Here is an 18,355-nt window from a genome sequence, read left to right on the forward strand (position 1 = left end):
ATCTGCTTCCGGAGCGCGCCCAGCCCCGCCCCCAGCCCACGTGGTTCGAGCGGCGCTCGGCTTCCAGCCCCCCGCGCGCCGAGCCATGAGCGAGCCGCCGCCCGACGTGCGCGCCTTCCTGCGCGAGCACCCGAGCCTGCGACTGGAGCCCGGCGCCCGCAAGGTGGGCTGGGGCGCGGGGCCCTCCGACCGCCGCCGGGCCCCCCGGCCGTCCCCGGGACCCCCTGACCGCCCCGCCCTCCCGCCCGCAGGTGAGGTGCGCTCTGACGGGCCACGAGCTGCCCTGCCGCCTGTCCGAGCTCCAGGTCTACACCCGCGGCAAGAAGTACCGGCGGCTGGTCCGCGCCTCCCCCGCCTTCGACTACGCCGAGTTCGAGCCGCACGTAGTGCCCAGCACGAAGAACCCGTACGTGATCGGGCCGGGGCGGGGTGGGACCGGCACTGCCGGGAGGCCCAGGTTGGGACAGTTCCTAGTGCTGAGTCTGGGCGATGCTGGGTAGACTCCGAAGCCCGACTCCTCCCGTGAGTTAGGAGACCTGAGATCCAGGTGGGAGTCCTGGAGCTGTGAGTCACCTGGGATTCCAGGTGAGGCTGGTCCCCGGTGCATGTTTGCCTTTTTGTAGACGTGAGGTCTGTCACTTGGGCCTGCCTGCTTCATAGAAGGTCGGAGCGCTTGTGCTTTGTCACCTGAGATTCTGAACGCGGTCATTTTCATACCTTTAGTTTAAAGGAGAGCTTAGATTTAGCCGAGAGCGGACAGTTGACGATAGTGAAAACGAGGAGGGGGAAGGCAGATGCTCCCAGTGTCCAGCCCTTGCCAGGCTGTCTTCCACGTGCCTTCTCTCTTGCTGGTGCCATCTGGTGAGGCCCGCAAGGCTTGTTTTCCAGGTAGGTGTTGAGAGACCGTCGTCAGTCTACAGGAGCGGTCCTGCGCCCCCCTGCAGACTGCAGTTGCTTAGGGGCTTTTAAGAATCCTGATGCCCAAGCCACATGGTAGACTTCCCCACCAGACACCCGGGGGTGATTCCAAGATGCAGCCCCAGTGGAGAACCACTGGTCTGGATGGTTGCTTGTGAACTGTCCCCTTAGGCACCAGCTGTTCTGCAAGCTCACCCTGCGGCACATCAACAAGTCGCCGGAGCACGTGCTAAGGCACACCCAGGGCCGGAGGTACCAGAGGGCTCTGCAGAAATGTAAGTAGCCCCCGGGGCCACAGCCTGACTGAGTCCCAGGTATCTGGGTGCCCTCCCCCACAAGCAGTGCCCCTAGAGGGCAGAAGTGGCAGCTCCATCGCCCTTTGGTGGTACTGGTGGATGCACTGGGCCCAGTCCCAGCACAGTGAAGAGGGTCGATGGTAGGGACGGTGCAAAGCTGGAAGCAGACTCGGAAGTAATGCAGGTAGTGTTCAGTGCTGTGCAGGCAGCGGGGTCGAGGGTTGCCAGGTGGGCCTGCCTTCCACAGGAGGCCTGAGAAGGGCTGTCTGAGGGTTTCTCTTTAGACTGAGACTTGAGTAGGGGGAAGGGTGCTCCAGGTGGAGGAAAGGGTCTGTGTGGAGTCTGGGGTAGAAGAACGCTTGGCTGCGGGAGGTTCTGGAGGACAGCCTTGTGCCACCAGGCAAGGTGGGGTTAGAAAGGCAGCTGGGGACCAGACCACAGGGGGCCTTGGCCACCATGCAGCGGGGATGCACGGAAAGGGTTAAGGAGGGACTGGCCTGATCAGTGCGTCTCAGCATCACCTGCTGCTCTGAGAGGGGAGGGCGGGAAGGAGTGGAAGAGGGGACCCCGGTTGCTGTGCAGTCACCCCGGTGAAGACGACGATGGCTGGGGCTGCCGGGTGTCGGCAGGGAAGAGGGAAAGATGTGGGCCGTTTTTAACAGTTTTGCGGATAAACCCAGCAGACCCGGGAGTGAGGGAGAGAAGGGAATTGTGATCCCTGAATTCCTGGCTTGAGAACTGGGTGGTGGTGGCCTCGTGAATCTAGGAGACTGGAGTCTGAACAATGGCTTGTGAGGAGAATTTAAAGTTCCTTTGAGCGTCTTAAGTTGGGAGTGTATCAGGGAGGGGGCTGTGGGACATGTGGACTGGCCCTCAGACGATGCAGGTCGCTGACACAGACATGGCATTTGCATCTGTGGAGCCAGGTGATGGGGCCCGGCCAGGCCCAAGCACAGAAGAGGAGGGCAGAAAAGTGACTGTGATTTGATGGGTGACGTGGCGGGGACAGAGCCAGGCTGGAGCTGGGGAAGAAGGCCTGGATGGGGGGAGCGGGAGCGGGTGGCTTCGGAAGGTGAGGAAGAGCAGTCCCAAGGCTTTGAAGGCTTTATTTCCTGGGGCAGAAATGAGGGCGAGAGCGGGCGCGGCTGGGGGGGCGGGGGTAGGACCCGTGCTTCCTGGGCGCCTTGCTTTCCTTAGCTGTGCTCAGCTGCTCCGTGAGGACAGGAAGGAGCCGGGGCAGGGGTGGCCTGGGCCGGGTTCCCCAGAGGGAGAGTTGTTACAACGCTGGACTCTGGCGCTGAGACGGGACGAGGAGGCGGTGAGGCTGTGCTGGCAGCAGTCTGGTGGAGTCAGCGCAGCGGCGAGGGCAGCTGGCCTGTGTGCAGGTTCTGGTGGTGACGGGGGCTGCCGCGGAGCCGTGCAGTGGGTGGAAGAGGTGCGGCTAGGGGCAGGGCCCTGGAGGTGGGCAGGAGTGGGCAGTGGCATCAGAGGCCAGGGCCCAGCAGAGCCTGTACACCTCATGAGTGACAATGGCAGGAGCTGGGGGGATGGTGAGCCCTCCCCCAAGGGAGCCGCCCCGGACCGGCCTGGTCTGTGCTGATGGAGGGTGAGCTCCAGCAGCCTGGCCTCCCTGAGCCCTCGATGCTGAAGAAGCCTCATCCCAGCCCCTCTGCGCTGAGATGAGGGTCAGCAAGGGCCAAGCACCAAATTCCACTGAGCCCCACCAGCCGGGGAGGGGTCCCGGCCACTGTGCCTGCTCAGCGCCCTCCCAGCGGCTGCTGCCTGGAGCTTGGCTGGAGCCCGAGGGACAGATGCTCGAGGCCCACTAGGCCTCCACCACCTTCTTGGCCCTAGCCCACAACCCCTCTCCTGGTAGGAGCCCAGCCAATGGCACTCGCCTGCCACTGCCAAGTTTTGCCGAGTTGGGTGGGCCCTGGCAGAGCTTGGCCCTGTGCCTGGAGGACGGTGGGGAGATGTGGAGAGAGCCAGGAAGCATGTGGTCTATCCCCAGATGAGGAGTGTCAGAAGCAGGGTGTGGAATACGTGCCAGCCTGCCTCCTGCACAAGAGGAGGAGGAAGGAGGACCAGCTGGATGGGGATGGGCCATCTCGCCCTAGAGAAGCCTTCTGGGAACCCACATCCAGCGATGATGGCGCAGCCCCAAGTGACAGTGATGACAGCATGACAGACCTGTACCCACGTAAGCTGGACCATGTCCGCTCCCCACTCCCTGTGTGTCCTCTGGTCCTGGGCCCTGGCCGGCGGCTCTCCCCTTGGCCCCCTGCACGGGGTGAACTTAAACAGCTTATCGCTCTGTTCTTCCCAGCTGAGCTGTTCACCAAAAAGGACCTGGCAGGGACTGAGCACAGGAACAGCACCGATGACTTTCTGACAGATGACGAGGATGAGAAGCCAAGGCGCCTGAGAGAGAAGGGCCCTGGAGACAGAGCAGAGGGGGAAGTGGACTGGGAACTGGTCCTCAAGCGCGGGAAGGTGGGTCCACCTCCAGGGCCGCCAACGTGGCAGCCCCTTCCTCTCGCGATGGTTCAACTAATTTAGAGAAATGGAAAGAACCTTTTTAACAAATGGAATCTCAAACTAACAACACAAGAGCTAAGTGCAGAGGCTGCTCCCTGGCCTGCAGCTGCAGAAGCGGGCTCCATGGAGCAGGGGCGAGACCACCGGGCTGAGGCACCCTAAGTGCACCCCAGGAACCTAGAGGAAGGGCCTCAAAGGCCACCCTTTACCCTGAGGCTGGAATGAGCACCTCTTCCCCTTTGGCAGACAAGCAGCACTGGGCTGGGGGAGGCTGCGGTCTTTGTCGTGCCACCTGGGAATTCTAAGCGCTGCCTTCACCTGCTGCGGGGTGTCCTGGAAGCCAGCCGCGGGTGGAAGGTTGACCCAGGCATTTCCACTAAAGCTCTTCCTCTCTGCGGGGCAGGGGGTGCGGCGCTGGGCTGCCAGCACCCCTGCATCAGATCGGAACCCTCCACTGATCAGAGTTCTGTTTGTGCCACAGAAGCAGTCCGGCTCAGTGAAAAAGAAGTTCAGGAGTCGTCACCGCAAACCTAAGAGCATCAGCTCTTTCAAACAGTCGGGTTAATAAACGGCTGCTGGAGAAAATATATCCGCGAGCCTTCGGAGAGTCCTCCAGGCGTCTCCCGTCTTTCTCAAGCCGCCTACCACGCATCCTCAGAAGTGCGGGGCTGTCCCCAGATCTGCTGCCCCCGAAAGCAGGGCTGGGGGTCTGTCCCACGGATGTCAGGGTCTCACCCCCATCCCCAGGAAGCGGCAGGGACCCCGAGGGAAGAGTTCTGTCTGCACGTGGTCTTCGGTGAAGCTTAGAGGGGACACCTGGCTCACTGCGGCCCCAAGGAGAGCCCTGGCCAGGCTCCAACTGGCTGGACAACACCAGAGGTCACACTGCATACAACAAATGCCATTATTTATTTTGATGTGTCTCCAAGAATCAAAATGTTTTCAAACACAACTAAGATATAAAATACAGCATAAAATAAGGTTTATACCTATTCCCCACATAAAGCAGAAAACTTGTTCAGAAGTTGTTTTTCCAAAACCAACTGGTCGATCGTTTTCTTCTTCTCCTTGTGTGGCATCTACCCCCATCTGGAGCACTAGGCCACTGTCACTTGGCCACCAGGGGTCAATCTCAGTTATACAAACCGAACAGGTCTTCTAAGCACAGGGCTGAGGACCCATCCCCTGCCAAGAGCCATGCCACGCATGGAGCGCCTGTGACCTGGCAGAGTGTACCACTCACTGGGACTGTCGTGTGTCGTGACGGGGAAGCAGGTGTGGACCCAGGGACCTCCCAGCCCAGGTGGAAACCGAGTCAGAAACCCCCCTTCATGCAGGAGCATCCCAGTGAGTGAGGAGAAAAGCCCGCCCGTCCTTATGAATACTCCGGGAGTAGGGAAGTGGGCCATGGGGGGTTAGGCGCATCTTGGGATGACCTCTGCTGTGGCTGGGACATGGGGGTGGGGGGCTGAAAAGGTGGCCGTCACTCCCCTTGGGTTAGCGGGTCCAGGCTGCAGAGGGACCAGGGGAGCTCCTAAGAGCACTGACGGCCAGGGCTGGCCCCACAACGCGCCGCAAAGCTGACCGGGGTCCTGGGGTCGGGGTGTGCTCCGCACCTCACCCTGGCTCTGGTCTGGGAGGTAAGCGTGGAGCCTGGCTCAGGACTGGCTCCAGCAGCCCTGGGGGGTGGCCCTCAGGCTTGCACCCCCAGCTGACGAGACCAGAGAAGAGACTGGCCCCAGGGCCAGGCTTCTGAGGGGCCTCCAAGCAGAGCCAGCCTCACCTCGTCAGTCTGACCCCCGGAATGCCCCAGGGAAGGGCCGCTGGAGGCACAGGGATGTTCCAACTCAGCTCGAGGGGGACAAGCGAACAACAGCGACAGGCGCTCACGCCCCCCCAAGAAGAGAAACACAGTATAAGGCAATGTTAGAAAACTTTAAATACAGGATCAAGATCCAATCGGTAAGGCATCACAAATCGTAAAAACTAACTTGGGCTGCGTTCAGCAGAGCGAGTAGGCAATCCGAGCAAGCAGCGGCCTCGTGAGAGCAGGAGGTGGTGGCTGCGCGGCAGGAGGGGCCCCTCAGCCCCTCCGCCCCGGGCAGGCCGGGCGGTGCGCGGCCCCGGCTGCAGCCGCGACTCTGGGACAGGTCAGCGTGAGGTAACTGGTCTGAGAGCCCGCTCTGGCCGGCCCCGGCCCCCTAGCTGGGCAGACGAGCTGCCGGGCCGGGCAGCGGGGCCCTGTGGGCTCCGGGTGGCTTCCCCGAGGACCACCGTCCCCACCGTGAGCCGCCCCCGGGGATCACCCCAGAGCTGCTGCAGTCTGAGCCGATGTTCTGACTAGCGCCTTTCACCAGCAACGGCGGCCGCAGCTGCCCCTTAATACTGCCTTATCCTTTGGGTTTGGGGCTTTTCTGAACGGTTTTTGCTGTCCCTATCACGTACCGCAGCGCAGGGCGGCAACGCGGAGGCCGCGGGTGCGGTTTTAACCCGGTGCTGATGTTGGGCTGGGCCGTCCCAGATCATTTAGTAGTTTTAGCTAAAAACGTAAACTTTTAAAGAAAAAATAAGAGGGAGACTGCTTTGAATGATACACAGATGTATCTGCTCACAGTACAGCTTGAAGGTCCCCCGCCCCCAAAAAGAAACAAAAATAGGACTGAGAGGCCACAGCCAACCAAGCTGCTTGCCCCGAGAAGCCGAGGCCCCGCCGGGGGAGGGGGCGCTGCCCGCGGGCCGGGGCTCCGAGTGGTCAGGGACCAGCTGTGGGGCCAGAGCCGGGCTGGCCATCAGTTATCAGGTGTCTGTGAATAAAGTTCTCAAAACATCTGTGCCTTTACCAAGGGAGGGAAGGGGAGAGGATACATAAATGCTGGCGGTTAGGTCGAATCCACCCGAACCATCCTTGGCAGCCACGGTCCTCGCAGACGGGGGCTGTCACCACTCCTTCTTCTTCTCGTCCATGGACACGCCCCCAGGACCCAGGGCCACCACCAGCAGCAAGCCTCCGATCACCGACATGGTCTGGAAGAAGTCGTACTTCAGGAAGTCGTGCATGGGCTTGTAGACGGGAATGGTCCAGAAGGCGTTGAAGTACACGTTGATGGCGAACAGCCAGACCACAAGCGTCAAGGCGGCCAGCTTGGTTTTAAAACCGATGGCCACTAAGATCATCAGAGCTGTGCCCACGATGTTCTGGAGAATCTGCACAGGTTGAAAGGTGAGAAATGAACATAAACGTGAGGAAGATGAGACGTTACCTCGTTTTATAAAACTCCACTGACGTCTCTGTGCCAGGATGGGGGAACTCAGGAGCGGCTGAGAGACGTTATTACCAGAGGGGGATAAAAATAGCGCCTACTGAGTGAGGGACGGCAGATACAGCAACGCTCTGAGTGGAGACGGGCCTGAGCAAAAGCAAAAGGTCTCCACTTAACAGGTGAGCCTGTTACCAGGACCCACTCAAGTCCAGCTGTAACCACGCTGCCCAGTGCTTCTCGGAACTGACCTCGCCCCTCCCTCCGCGGGGGGCCCCTCCTGGGGACCTCGCCAGCCAGTCACTATAAAGACCTGCTCGATAAGCCCCGGGGAGACGAGGACCGAGCCTTCAACTCTGCAGCCCCAACACCTGGCATGCAAGAAGTACACGGCAGCGAGGAGGGGAAGAAAAACACGAGTCTGTGTAAGGAACCTTCGTCAACGGGCTGGAGGGCCAGCGCACTGGGCACCGGGGCCCATCGGTGAGGTCAGGGAGAGTCGGGACTTTATCTGTTGGAAAGGCAGCTTCTGGGCACACGAGAGCTTGACGGTGAGTGTCCTGTTGCCTTTATTAGGGTTGTTCCAGGGGCCCCGCAGGGAAGAGCGGGGGACAGCTGCCCTTCTGGAAGGACGGGGACCAGACCCTGTGAGCCAGCAGCAACACTCACCGAGAAGAAGCTGGCGTCAAAGTGGAGGAGGGTCATGAACATCAAGACGAGCAGGACCCTGCCCCCGAGCTGCATGTACTGGCGGGGGGAGCTCTCGCGCATGGTGGGGACGCCCGCAAACATGCTCTTCCCTTCAGAACGGGACTCCGCCAGGAGCAGCAGCAAGCCTCCTCCCAGGGCCAGGTTCCTGAGGAACAGAAACGCCACGCTCGTCGCTAAGGCTCACCAGGCCCTGCGGGTGCCCGTCGGACCCGATCGGGAGACCCCGGCAGGAGCACGGACTCCACTCCAGTTACACCCACAGACAGGCAGGAACGCCTCTCGTGAAAGGTGAGCCGCTCAGCAGGGACGGGCAACCAGAACATCCTCAGGCCTGGGCCCGATCTGGGCTCTCCTGACCGGCTGCGTCCCGGTGGGCAAGTGTGTCTCCCTCGGGCCCTCCTCCCCACCTCATGAGATATTGGGTCGAGAGGGACGACTTGTTTCTCACTCGTGTTCTGGGGGCTCTGGGTAGGGGAGGAAAAGGCTTCACCAACTATGACTCTTAAGAAGAACAGTTTAGACCCAAAGAAATTTCTTCCAGCCAACAGTTACTGCATGGGGATGTGAGGGCAGCACACGAGGCTCACCACCCAGAGCGCACCTACCTCATCAAAAACTTCAGGTCCCAGAGGATGCTGTAGGCGACGGTCTGAGGGGAACAGAGAGGGGAGACCTGAGTCTCAGCCGTTTTCAAACAGATCTGTGTTTCTACAGAATTAACAGCAGCAGACAATTCTGATCTAAGTGAGGATGTGAACACAAGCCACAAAACCCTCTCAGAACACCAGCAGCTTCAGGCTCAGCAGCGTGGCTCAGGCTTCCCAGGGCGTGCTGGCGGCCCCAGCCCTGCCTGACAGGCACCTGCTTCCTCAGGGCCGGGCCCAGTGGTTCTGGAGACCAGGCGGCACTGAGATGCCCATCTGGAGTAAACGTGTGTTAAACATTTCATCTGGGTAGCTAAGTGTTCTTCTTTATGAAGTAAAATGATAAGACAGCGTCCTAGCTTCGTGATTTGTCCCCTTGTCACAGAAAACCCAGGAAAGTGGCAAAAGGAGGATCCCCAGAGCTCGGCCCCTTCCCGGGCGCTCGGCCCCTTCCCGGGCGCTCGGCCCTCTGGCTCTCCTGAGCTTATATGGGGGAAAATCTAGCAGTTTCTCAGAAGAGAAAAGGAGGTCCAGGGAGACTCAGAGGGGCTGAAAGGGGAGTGGCCCGAGCCCCCCCCCCCACCCAGTGCTCTACGCAGAGCAGGAAGGGCGAGACACGGCCGTGCCGTCTACCTGCAGCGCTATGATTCCGAAGAGCCCGAAGCAGGCGTACTGCACGAAGTTCCTGCTCAGCACCAGGATGCAGCCCGCTGGAAGGAGAGGGGGCGTCAGGGGCTGAGGCCACTGCCCGGTCCTCTGGTGCAGCGTGGCCCAACTGCCTACCCGAGCTCAAGGCAACTTCTGGGAGGATTCAGGGCAGGCACAACCCTCACACAGGCCTTTGCTTATCAAAACCAATGGTCTGGAAAGTGGCTCCCCTGCTACAGGGGGCGTCTGTGCATCGGCAGCTCTGCTCGGACAGCTTCCAGGATAGGCTGGGAAGCACAAGTCCCTCAGCTTGGCTTTTGACCGCCCTGGCTCCTCGCTGGCCCATCCAGGTCGCAGGTCTCCAGCACCGCCTGCTCCGGGCCCTTAAACTCGTGCTTCTGCAGAAGCGTCAAAGCAACGAGGCCAGGACTGACACGGAGCACCCACCAAATGCTGGCAGGACCAACTCCCGGACCGGGCCTGCCGCCCTGGAGAGGAGGGGGCGAGCGGGGCGCAGACGACCGCCCAGGAGACCCTCGCGTTCCCCGGCCCCCACGCTGCGGAGCTACTCACTCAGCTGCCCGAGCAGGTTGAGGAGCACGAAGGAGGAGGCCAGCAGGTAGCCACAGCTCCAGGTGCTGTCGATGTAGTCACGCTGCTCGCTCCACTGGAACCACATGCGGATGCCGTCCTCCAGGAAGGTGCTGATCAGGCAGAGGCGCGCCACGTGCGGCAGGTACTGCTTGGTGACGCGCAGGAACTGCGGGGCCGCACACACACAAGGGTGAGAGGCCGCGGGAGGGACACCAGACCCCGGCGAGGCGCTCCCAGCACTGCCCTGCGGGTCTGGACGTGGGCTGACCTGAGCCTCTGTCCCAGAGATGACGGAGCCGGAAGGCAACGCCATGGGCCCTTCCCTGACCTCTGTCATCAGCAGACGGGTGTAGGTGACAACTACAGCTGTCACACGTGGAACTGCCACAGGACACGGCTTCTCTCAGTCAAGGGCATAGGCAAATGAGAACCGCTGAACGACAGGCTGGACGGGCCCTCAGGGCTGACCCGGTCCAGCGCCTTTGCACCAAGGCCCGACGGCACCTGCAGCAGCTCAGCCTCTGCAGGGGGCGTCCCGCCCTGAAGGCCCCTGCCCAACGGCGCCATGAGCAGCCCTGCTCCGACTGTGACACCAAAAATCCCCCAGACATGGCCACGTGTCTCCCAGGGGAAAAAACTGCCCCTGCACCCTTAAGCACAATCTCTCATTTTACAGAGCTACACTGACCAGATGTTGCCGTGCTGAGGCTTGGCCTGGCCTACTGGTCACCCACGGCTGAGCCCTTGACCTCCCAGCCACCCCAGCACCACCCAGAGCCCCTCCAGACAGAAGGGGTTCCACTTAGGTGACAGCGGGCTCCAGGCCTAGAGGCCACATGGCATCACGGTCGACCACACGATGAGCTCCTAAGCGTCGCTCATCCAAAGTCTCCGGCCCGACAGCCCCCAAGGCAGAGGTCGCAGCCAGACCCAGGCTGAGTGCTCAGCACAACAAGGAAATGTGAAGTGGGGGTGGCTGAGGCTCCAAAGCGCTGGGTTCTTTGAAGAGCCTGTGTGGCCCAAAGCAAATCAAACACCAGGGACGGCTTCAACAGCGATGACGTTCATGTGTGTAAAATCACCCAAATGTCGCAGTGACGTTCATGTGTGTAAAATCGCCCAAATGTCAGAGACAGCAGGCCGCCTGCCATTTACGACGGATGATTAGGAAACAGACGCGCCAGTCATGACCAAGGCACCACGTCACCCAGGTGAACCACACGTACTTTCTCTTACCAAGCGTTCGGAGCTGACGGACAAAGGGAAAGAAATCCTATGACACATGATAACACAGCAGGAACTCAGCAGAAAGATCAGGGACCCACCCACATGAGTGACATGTCAGGAGCCAGAGTCTAAAGGGCATCGGTGAGTCTGACCCTTTAGAGGGACAGCCAAGCGAATGTCACAGCCCCCCAAGGCTGATTAAACCTGTTGTTGGAATAAATGAAGGTGTACATAAGAGCATGTCTTAATTTTCAGCGTTTTGAAAGGCTGCTTGAAGTCCTAGAAAGTGCTAAAGCTGTGGAATGCAGTTAACGAGACTCTGGGTGTTTAGAGCCACCGTTAGCCGGTCAGCTCTGGCCAGATCAGCACAGAGAAGCCTCCCCTCCCCCTGCGATCTGGGCCACAGCAGCCTGGCCGGCCTGGAGGAGGGGAGGAGAGAGATGTTACAAGGCAGGTGTCCCTTCTCTTCAACTCCTGGAGCCCGAGCCCCAGGCTGTCAATTCTGCTATCTGTCCGTCCCTTGACCCCCATGGATGCAGTGCCAGAGTCACAGTGAGACAGACACCCAGACAGTGAACCACGCAGGACCGGGGGAGGAAGTACAGGCTGAGACTGAAGCCCCGGGTTCTGATCCTGGCTCTGACACCCACCAGCCAGTGCACCGCGTACTGGGGACAGGCCGAGCTCCTCTGGGGGCAGGGGTCTCTGCTATCCTACAAAGTGGGGACAGCTGGATTAACGGTTGCAAAGATTCTTTCCAACTTTAATAGTAGAGAAGGAAAGGAGAAAGAACCTTTTTTTTTTTTTTTTAAAGAGGCCCCAATACCCCTATATGAAGCCTGGGGTCCCCGCAGAGAAGAATCTCAGGACAGACGTACTGGGCGCAAGCACAGCAGGTCAGGAGGTGTGGGGCCAGCAGGCGCCACACACGCTCCCATTTCTGCCTCATGGCCTGAATGCTTTTGAAATGCCCAGCAACAGTGCGGTCACCCACTCCCTCAGGAGACAAAGGGCACCTTCGCGGCTCCGATGCCATGGCCCTCGTGCCAAGGCCCAGCAACGACACAGGCCTCAGCTCAGTATCGAAACCGGGGAGCATCAGCGGCGAGGCCGGCAGAACCCCACGGATGGGCGGGGGCCTGACTCGCCTCCGCCGTACCCGCGCCTCCTGGGCGGCACAGGCACTTGCCCCCGCACCGCAGCCCCCACGACCCAGGCGGCGTTTAAAGCCTCCGGGACGTGTCTGCCCTCTTAATTTGAGTGTCTGGGCCAAGAGGATTAAAGAGCGGCGGAGAGATTGTTCCCTTTGGGCAGGTAATTCACTCCTCCCTTCGAGTGCAGACACGCCGAGGAGACGGGCATCTCTCTACTTTGGGAAAAAAAAGCAAAACTTCAGGTATGTGTGCTCTGAACCAAGCACGTACATGCTTTCCAAAGTCACGTGTGGTCTAGGTTCAGGGCTGACCGTTTTGTAAGTCAGGCCAACCTAGAGCCTCTCTTAAACCAGCCACCCTCTAATGAGCACCTGTTTGGACGGAAAGAAAAAAACCAGGTTTGATAACATGAGACCAGACCCAATTTTCATCTTACTCCCTATGTGCGTTTTGGTCTCAGTGGTTCAGAGCTGGCCACTCGACCCACAATATGCTGCTTTATACAGTGTCCCAAAGCCTGTGTCCCCTCAGCACAGCAGAAAGCCCCTGAGGCCGGCACCAGCAGCACCTGAGCGCTGAGAGCAGTCAGCTGGCCGGTGCTCGTGCTGAGCCGGCATCTGGAGGCCGGGTGCCGCCTGCTGACCGTGCCCACCGGGTCACCCATGGCCGTGCTCTCAGGAGAGGACGATGACAGGAGGGCGGGGGGCAGACACTGAGCAGGCAGAGCCTGCAGGAGGAGGGATGACCGTCTGTCACCCGGTGGGCAGTGGTGGGGGGAGGCCTTTCCCAGGAATCTCTAAAGCCCTCACAAGCAAGCATGGTGTACAGTTCACAAGCAGCTGAGTGACTTAAATACAGAGAGCTGAGGTCTGCTTCCAGGGAGTTACTATTTTAGAAGATAGAAGGGGATTTAAGAAAAGGAGCTACACCTGATCCAAGACATGACTCTGGGAACACAGTGACCACGTCACACAGCCACCTGCAGCTTCCACAAAACACTGGGAAACCTGCCTTCTCTTGGTATTCAGGACAAAAGGGACTGAGGAGAGCAGTCTGCAGTTCTTGGCTAATGAGAATTTTGAGGCAAAAGAAGGTGGGTTGGACTTCCTTGGCCCTGAGGACTGCACATCTCAGAGGGCGAGAACTTGTGGCTGGGTGACCTCCTCACATCAGGTGAGTCAGGGCTGCTACAGAGCTCCGTGACTCACATGCAAGCGCCACCAGACCCCCGATCCCCCAGTGCTGCGGAGGTTTACACAGCACCTCAAGGTCCAGGAAGAGATGTCAACTGGCTCTAAGCTGGCAGATAGCCTGGCCTTCTTTCCTAAAATTCCACGGGCGACAAAAAGCCTTCCACAGGGGAGCAGCGCAGGCTGCACGTGACCTTCTGGGAGAAGCCGCGCAACCCACAGCCCCCCGCGTCTCCTCCCCCCCAAGAAGCGGTGGGGCGGCCCTCCTTAACTTCCCGTGCAAGGCCAGCAAGAGGGAAGGGTGAGCCAGCCAGCTCCTCTGCCCTCTCCCCACTCCTTTCTGGCATAAGGCAGGAAGCCCTTTGAGAGGAGATGGTAACAGAGCAAAGGAACAAGAGGAAAACATTTGCAACCCACTCACCACCATCACTGGAACCCTACCCACAGCGACGGTCATCCACGTGCTGTTCATCCAGAGCCCTGAGACTTGGGGCTACAGATGCCAGTTCGGTGTCCTGTCAGGGCCATCCAAGCTACCAGAGGGCAGGGGGAGCTCCTGGGGGCAAGACTGCCTCTGTCCTGCCAAGACAGGTAACAATATCAAAGGCCACACTGGAGAGCAAGGCCCCATGCAGCTTATGTGTCACCTTGGTGACCAGCATCAGGCAGAAGCCACGAAGCGCTAATACTCCTGTTTACTGGTGCCAGCGTGCCAGGAAGTTACCTTCCGCAGACCGGCACGAGCACCAGCTGCAGGGCTCGGACGCGGTCTTGGACTGCTGAGTTCACGAGTCCCTGGCCCCTTCCCAGCAGGTCTCAGATGGCTTCTGAAGGCGAGCTCCCACAGAGAGCACGCTCAGCAGTTTCTCCGGTCGGAGGACACTGTCCCTGGCTGCCCAGGGCAAGGAGCTTGATACCAAAGATGCAACTCGGGCGGAGCTGCCAGCGGCAAGAAAGCAGACCAGTCACCCCGGGCTCGCGCCTCTGCAGACCTGAAGGGAAGGTCGCAGGGAGGCCGAGCTGCGCGCGGGTTCACTTCAGCCCACCACATGCCATACGAGACCGCGCAGACCTCCCTCTCTGCATGTGAGGATGGAAACACTGTGGCCAAGCTCACACGATCCGGGGATGACACAGGAGTTTGCTCGGAGGACCTGGCCCAGTGCAGAAGGTGGGGATTACTGGCTGGCCTGCTCACGGCAGCCCAGGCTTTCTGGCCAAATCCTGTCACTTCACTTTTGCTTTGGTTTTCTGAAGACAAGGTTAGAAGATAGATATGTCACATTATACGATCAGTGACTTTGATGACACTTCCCCAGTCCCTTCAGAGTAGATCATTTTCATTTTAGCCTGGACTGAACTCTCAGCACCTTTATTATTGGCAGCTTTTTAAAAAAAAAAATCTAATTTTTATTTTTGTTTTGGGTTTTTTGGGGGGGTAATTAGGTTAGGTTGATTTAATTATTATTATTATTCTTATTTACCAGAGGTACTGGGGATCAAACCCACGGCCTCGTGCACAGTAAGCTTGCGCTCTACCACTGAGCTATACCCGCCCCCCACTGGCAGCTTTAATACCACGTGGATAAATGGTAAAAACAAGAGCGCCACCCCAGCGTGGCCAGGTTCTGTCCATCGGAGCATCACTGCTCTGCACCCCGTCTGTCCACATCCTTCTCTCACACCAGGCCCACCGGCAGAGGAGGCTCCTACCCTCGGCTGTGAAGAGCATGTGGGGCCCAGCCCTCCTGAGTTGCCCACAAAGGGGCAAGGTGTCTGCGGACGTGTGCAACCACCAAGGTGGGCTGTGCTGAAAAACCGACAGCAGGGGCCCTCACTGCCCGACAGACACAGCCTTGGTCCACTTTGTGGTTTTCGGTTTTTAGGTAGCATGCCCTCCTACGATGATGCTGCTTGGTGCTCTCCCCTTCAGCTGTCCCAGGAGAGGGACACCAGGCCTTAGAAGCATGTTGTGTGTGCCACTAGCCTTGAGGTCGGAGACTGGGTACGTCCCGGGGCTGTGGCCCCAGGCTGGTCCAGGAGCCTCAGCAGGCCTGGCCTCCCTTCTCGCAGTAACCTGATGGATGCAGGCCAACCCTGTGTGCCCCAAGGGCCTTTCCAGTTCCAAGATTCTGCTTCTTTCATTTAAAACAAACAAAATGCATGGAGAAAAAGGAAGAAAGGATTACGTAAAAAAAGAGCCTGATTTTTTTTTCAGTAGGAGAGTTTATCATTTGATAGTTGGCAGCAGCCTGATTGGCGACATTTTATCTAGATTTGGTTATGAAAGTCACTTGCAAAACCAGGGTTTTCCGGGCTCAAGAGTGACTGTACATAGCTGTCATGGCTCCTGTGGCCAAGAGGAGCCATCTTCTTTGGCAGTTACTACTTGGGGAAATAAAATTGGGTCACCAAAATTATGTCAATGAAAACTGACCAACAAAGCCTATTCGGTCCTTCGCAAGGGATACAATTTTACTCTCTCTCTCCCTTTTGGATTTTTTGCGAGGAATACAATTTTCAGGCTGTGTCTGTAAACACAAAATCTTGATCTCAGGAAAAACTATTTCTTCCAGCTGATGTGCTTTTTTTTTTTTTTTTTTTTTTTTTTATACCAGCAAACGGGTTTTAAAATATCAGCTCACAGGAAAGTGGTGCATGGAGAACCCAATGAGGCCACACTAGAGAGACATCTCCCCGCCAGGGGGGCAACAGAAATCTTGTTCACAATAACGGATCAGAAAACGCCCACTTTCTACTTTTTTAAAATCACGAACACACATGTACACACACACCTTCCAATAAGAGCAGCCTCAGAGTCTGATTAATCAAATCACCCACATAAAAATTAAACATTTAACCTCACTACTTTTAACTCTGGCAAAGCCACAAACGTGTAAGTGAGCCTGAGAAAGAATGGTAGCTGGGCCAGATGCAGGGATAAGGCTGTTAATCTGTATAAATAACGGGATACTTTTAGAAGTAAAAAGCACACAACTCAATAATCACCACCACATTGTTTTGGTCAAGCTTAACCAAAAGGGAGGGTGGAAGCTCTGTCCTCTCCGTTTCCAGGATCTGGTTCTGTCCACCCAGTTTCTGAACACCTTTAACAATGACTCAACCGCCTGTTTCACGGGCTCCCCTGTTGCTTAGATGCCACCTGCACACTCTTCGAAGGGGGAAAACGGGAGGCTAGGCCTCCCCTCCTCCTAGGTGTGTGCACGGATAGATAGATACCCATTCATTTCAGTCCCAGGGCAGAGTCCGAACAGGGAGGGAAAATGCAGCGAGGTCAAAGGGACCCCACGAATCCAACACATCTGGGAAAGAGAAGAGACAAAGTGCTGTGGCTTTCGGCAGTGGGGGTGCATACCAGGGAATCCCCTTTCCTCTGGGAGGACCCCCAGGCCTCCAGTCTGACCAACCCCTGGTCAGGATCAGCTCCCCACCCCGCCCCCTAACAGTGTCCAGTAAAAGGAAAAGCGTGCAGCGACCACCCAACAGTGCAGAATGGAGAGGATGCTCCCCAAGCATCCCCAGGCCTCGGGCTGCCTCCTCAGGAGGCGAAGGCAGCCACTCACACCCCTCCTCTCCTGGGATGGCCCCGGAGGGCTGGGGAAGATGGACCCACCGAGCTGGGTGCCGAGGCACGGGCCCGGGAACACATCCGGAGCCCCTGGTGGGGAGGCGGCGCAAGGGCAGGCAGGGCCCGGAGGCCGGTTTTGGGGGTGTCCCAGGCCAGGACGGGCGACGAGCCCAGGAGGGAGTGCCCTGGCTGGGGGAGGGGGCGCGATCCCTCCGGCGGGTCGGGAGGCGTGAGGGCACGGCCCAGGCCTCGGGCGGCCCTGCGGGCCGGGGCCGGCTCCGGGGGCGGCCGGGGGCTCGGGCCGGGCCCGGGAAGCGCAGGCGGGCCGGGCGGGGGCCAGGGGATCCAGGAGAGGGGGCCGAGGGGGCCGGGGGTGGGGGGCCGGGCGGGAGGCCCGGGGGAGGGGCCCGCCGAGCCCGCAGGCCGCACCTGGTCGGCGAAGTCCTCGGCCGTGCCCATCAGGTCGTTCTGGCCCATGGCGGCGGCGGGAGGCTCGGCTCGCTCTCTCGCTCGCTCCCTCGGCGCCCGCGCCCGCTGCGGCCTCCACAGGAAGTGCCCGGCGGCCGGCCTCGCTCGGCGTCCGCGGCTCCAGCGGCTGCCACGTAGGCCAAGCCTTAAAGGGGCCGCGCCGCGGGGCCCGCCCCGGCCGCGCCTTAAAGGGGCCGCGCGCCGCCCGCCGCGCTCAGGCCCCGCCCCCACGCTCGAGGCTCCGCCCGCCGCGCTCCGGCCCGGCGGTCCCTGTGAGGTGCCCGGCCCTGGGGCCCGCCTGCGACAGGGACGCGAGGGCGCCCCAGCGGACACCGTTCGGGCAGGGTGGGTCCCCAGGCGAGGCAAGCGCCCGGGGCTGAGGGGCGCCCCGGGTGGGGGATGGGCGCACACCGGACGCGGTCCCGACTGAGCATGCTCAGTCGCGGGTCCGACTGCGGCGCGGGCTAGCGGTGCCCCCAGCGCCCCGCGGAGGGAGAGGGAGGCCGAAGTCTCCCCTCAAGACGCACTATGGAGAAGTACCAGGTGCCGAGTTGTCCCCTGGCGGGGAGGCGGGCGCGAGTCCAGGGCTCGGACCTCCTGCCGCCCCCGGCCCCCGCGGGTTTAACGGCCATAGCGGCCATGCCGACCCCCGGGAGCCGGAGACCTGTGTTGCGGCCAGCGTCTGCCTCGAGCTCACAGGGTGCCCTCGGGTACCTCCGGGAGATGACCTCCTGGGTGCCCTTTGCCTCTCCCGGCTTTGGTTTCCCGCTTCTCCAGTGATGGGTGAAGTTAAGGCCTCTCCAGTCTGAAAATCCCGGGGTGGAAGACAACCCCATGCTCTTCACCCATGGGTCTATGTGCGTATGGACGCCCGCCAACGTCCGGAATTCATAATCAGGAGCCCCCAGACTCCCGAAACACCCTGTCAGTGGTCCCCAGTTGGCGGACTTAGGCCTTTTCCAGAGCCTGTGAAAATGTTTCGGACCTGAAAATTTCACAAAATGAAAGGAAATCTGCAAAATAAAATGAATGAATGTTTAACTAAATGCTTGGAGACATAATATGTCAACTTTATAAAATGTTAGATTCAGTCCTCTTAAAAAATGAATTAATTTGAAACT

General features: G+C 59.4%; 2 protein-coding genes across 2 annotated transcripts; one reads left to right on the forward strand and one right to left on the reverse strand.

Moving 5' to 3' along the window:
* The first annotated feature begins 35 nt into the window (after nt 1-35).
* SURF2 (surfeit 2) lies at nt 36-4,791 on the forward strand. The gene is made up of 6 exons (XM_064490714.1): nt 36-163; nt 252-406; nt 1,090-1,193; nt 3,226-3,414; nt 3,541-3,707; nt 4,234-4,791. Exons 1-6 carry the CDS (start codon nt 86-88, stop codon nt 4,315-4,317), a joined length of 777 nt encoding a protein of 258 aa, XP_064346784.1. The 5' UTR covers nt 36-85; the 3' UTR covers nt 4,318-4,791.
* Nucleotides 4,792-5,668: 877 nt separating this feature from the next.
* SURF4 (surfeit 4) lies at nt 5,669-17,375 on the reverse strand. Its single transcript, XM_031450896.2, has 6 exons — nt 17,196-17,375; nt 9,586-9,772; nt 8,998-9,074; nt 8,326-8,369; nt 7,679-7,865; nt 5,669-6,956 (listed from the first exon to the last, which is right to left on the reverse strand). The coding sequence occupies exons 1-6, from the start codon at nt 17,241-17,243 to the stop codon at nt 6,690-6,692; spliced, it is 810 nt and encodes a 269-aa protein (XP_031306756.1). The 5' UTR covers nt 17,244-17,375; the 3' UTR covers nt 5,669-6,689.
* Between the last annotated feature and the right edge of the window lie 980 nt (nt 17,376-18,355).

The sequence above is a fragment of the Camelus dromedarius genome, chromosome 10 (assembly GCF_036321535.1).
Source record: "Camelus dromedarius isolate mCamDro1 chromosome 10, mCamDro1.pat, whole genome shotgun sequence".
In the NCBI taxonomy this organism is placed as follows: Eukaryota; Metazoa; Chordata; class Mammalia; order Artiodactyla; family Camelidae; genus Camelus; species Camelus dromedarius.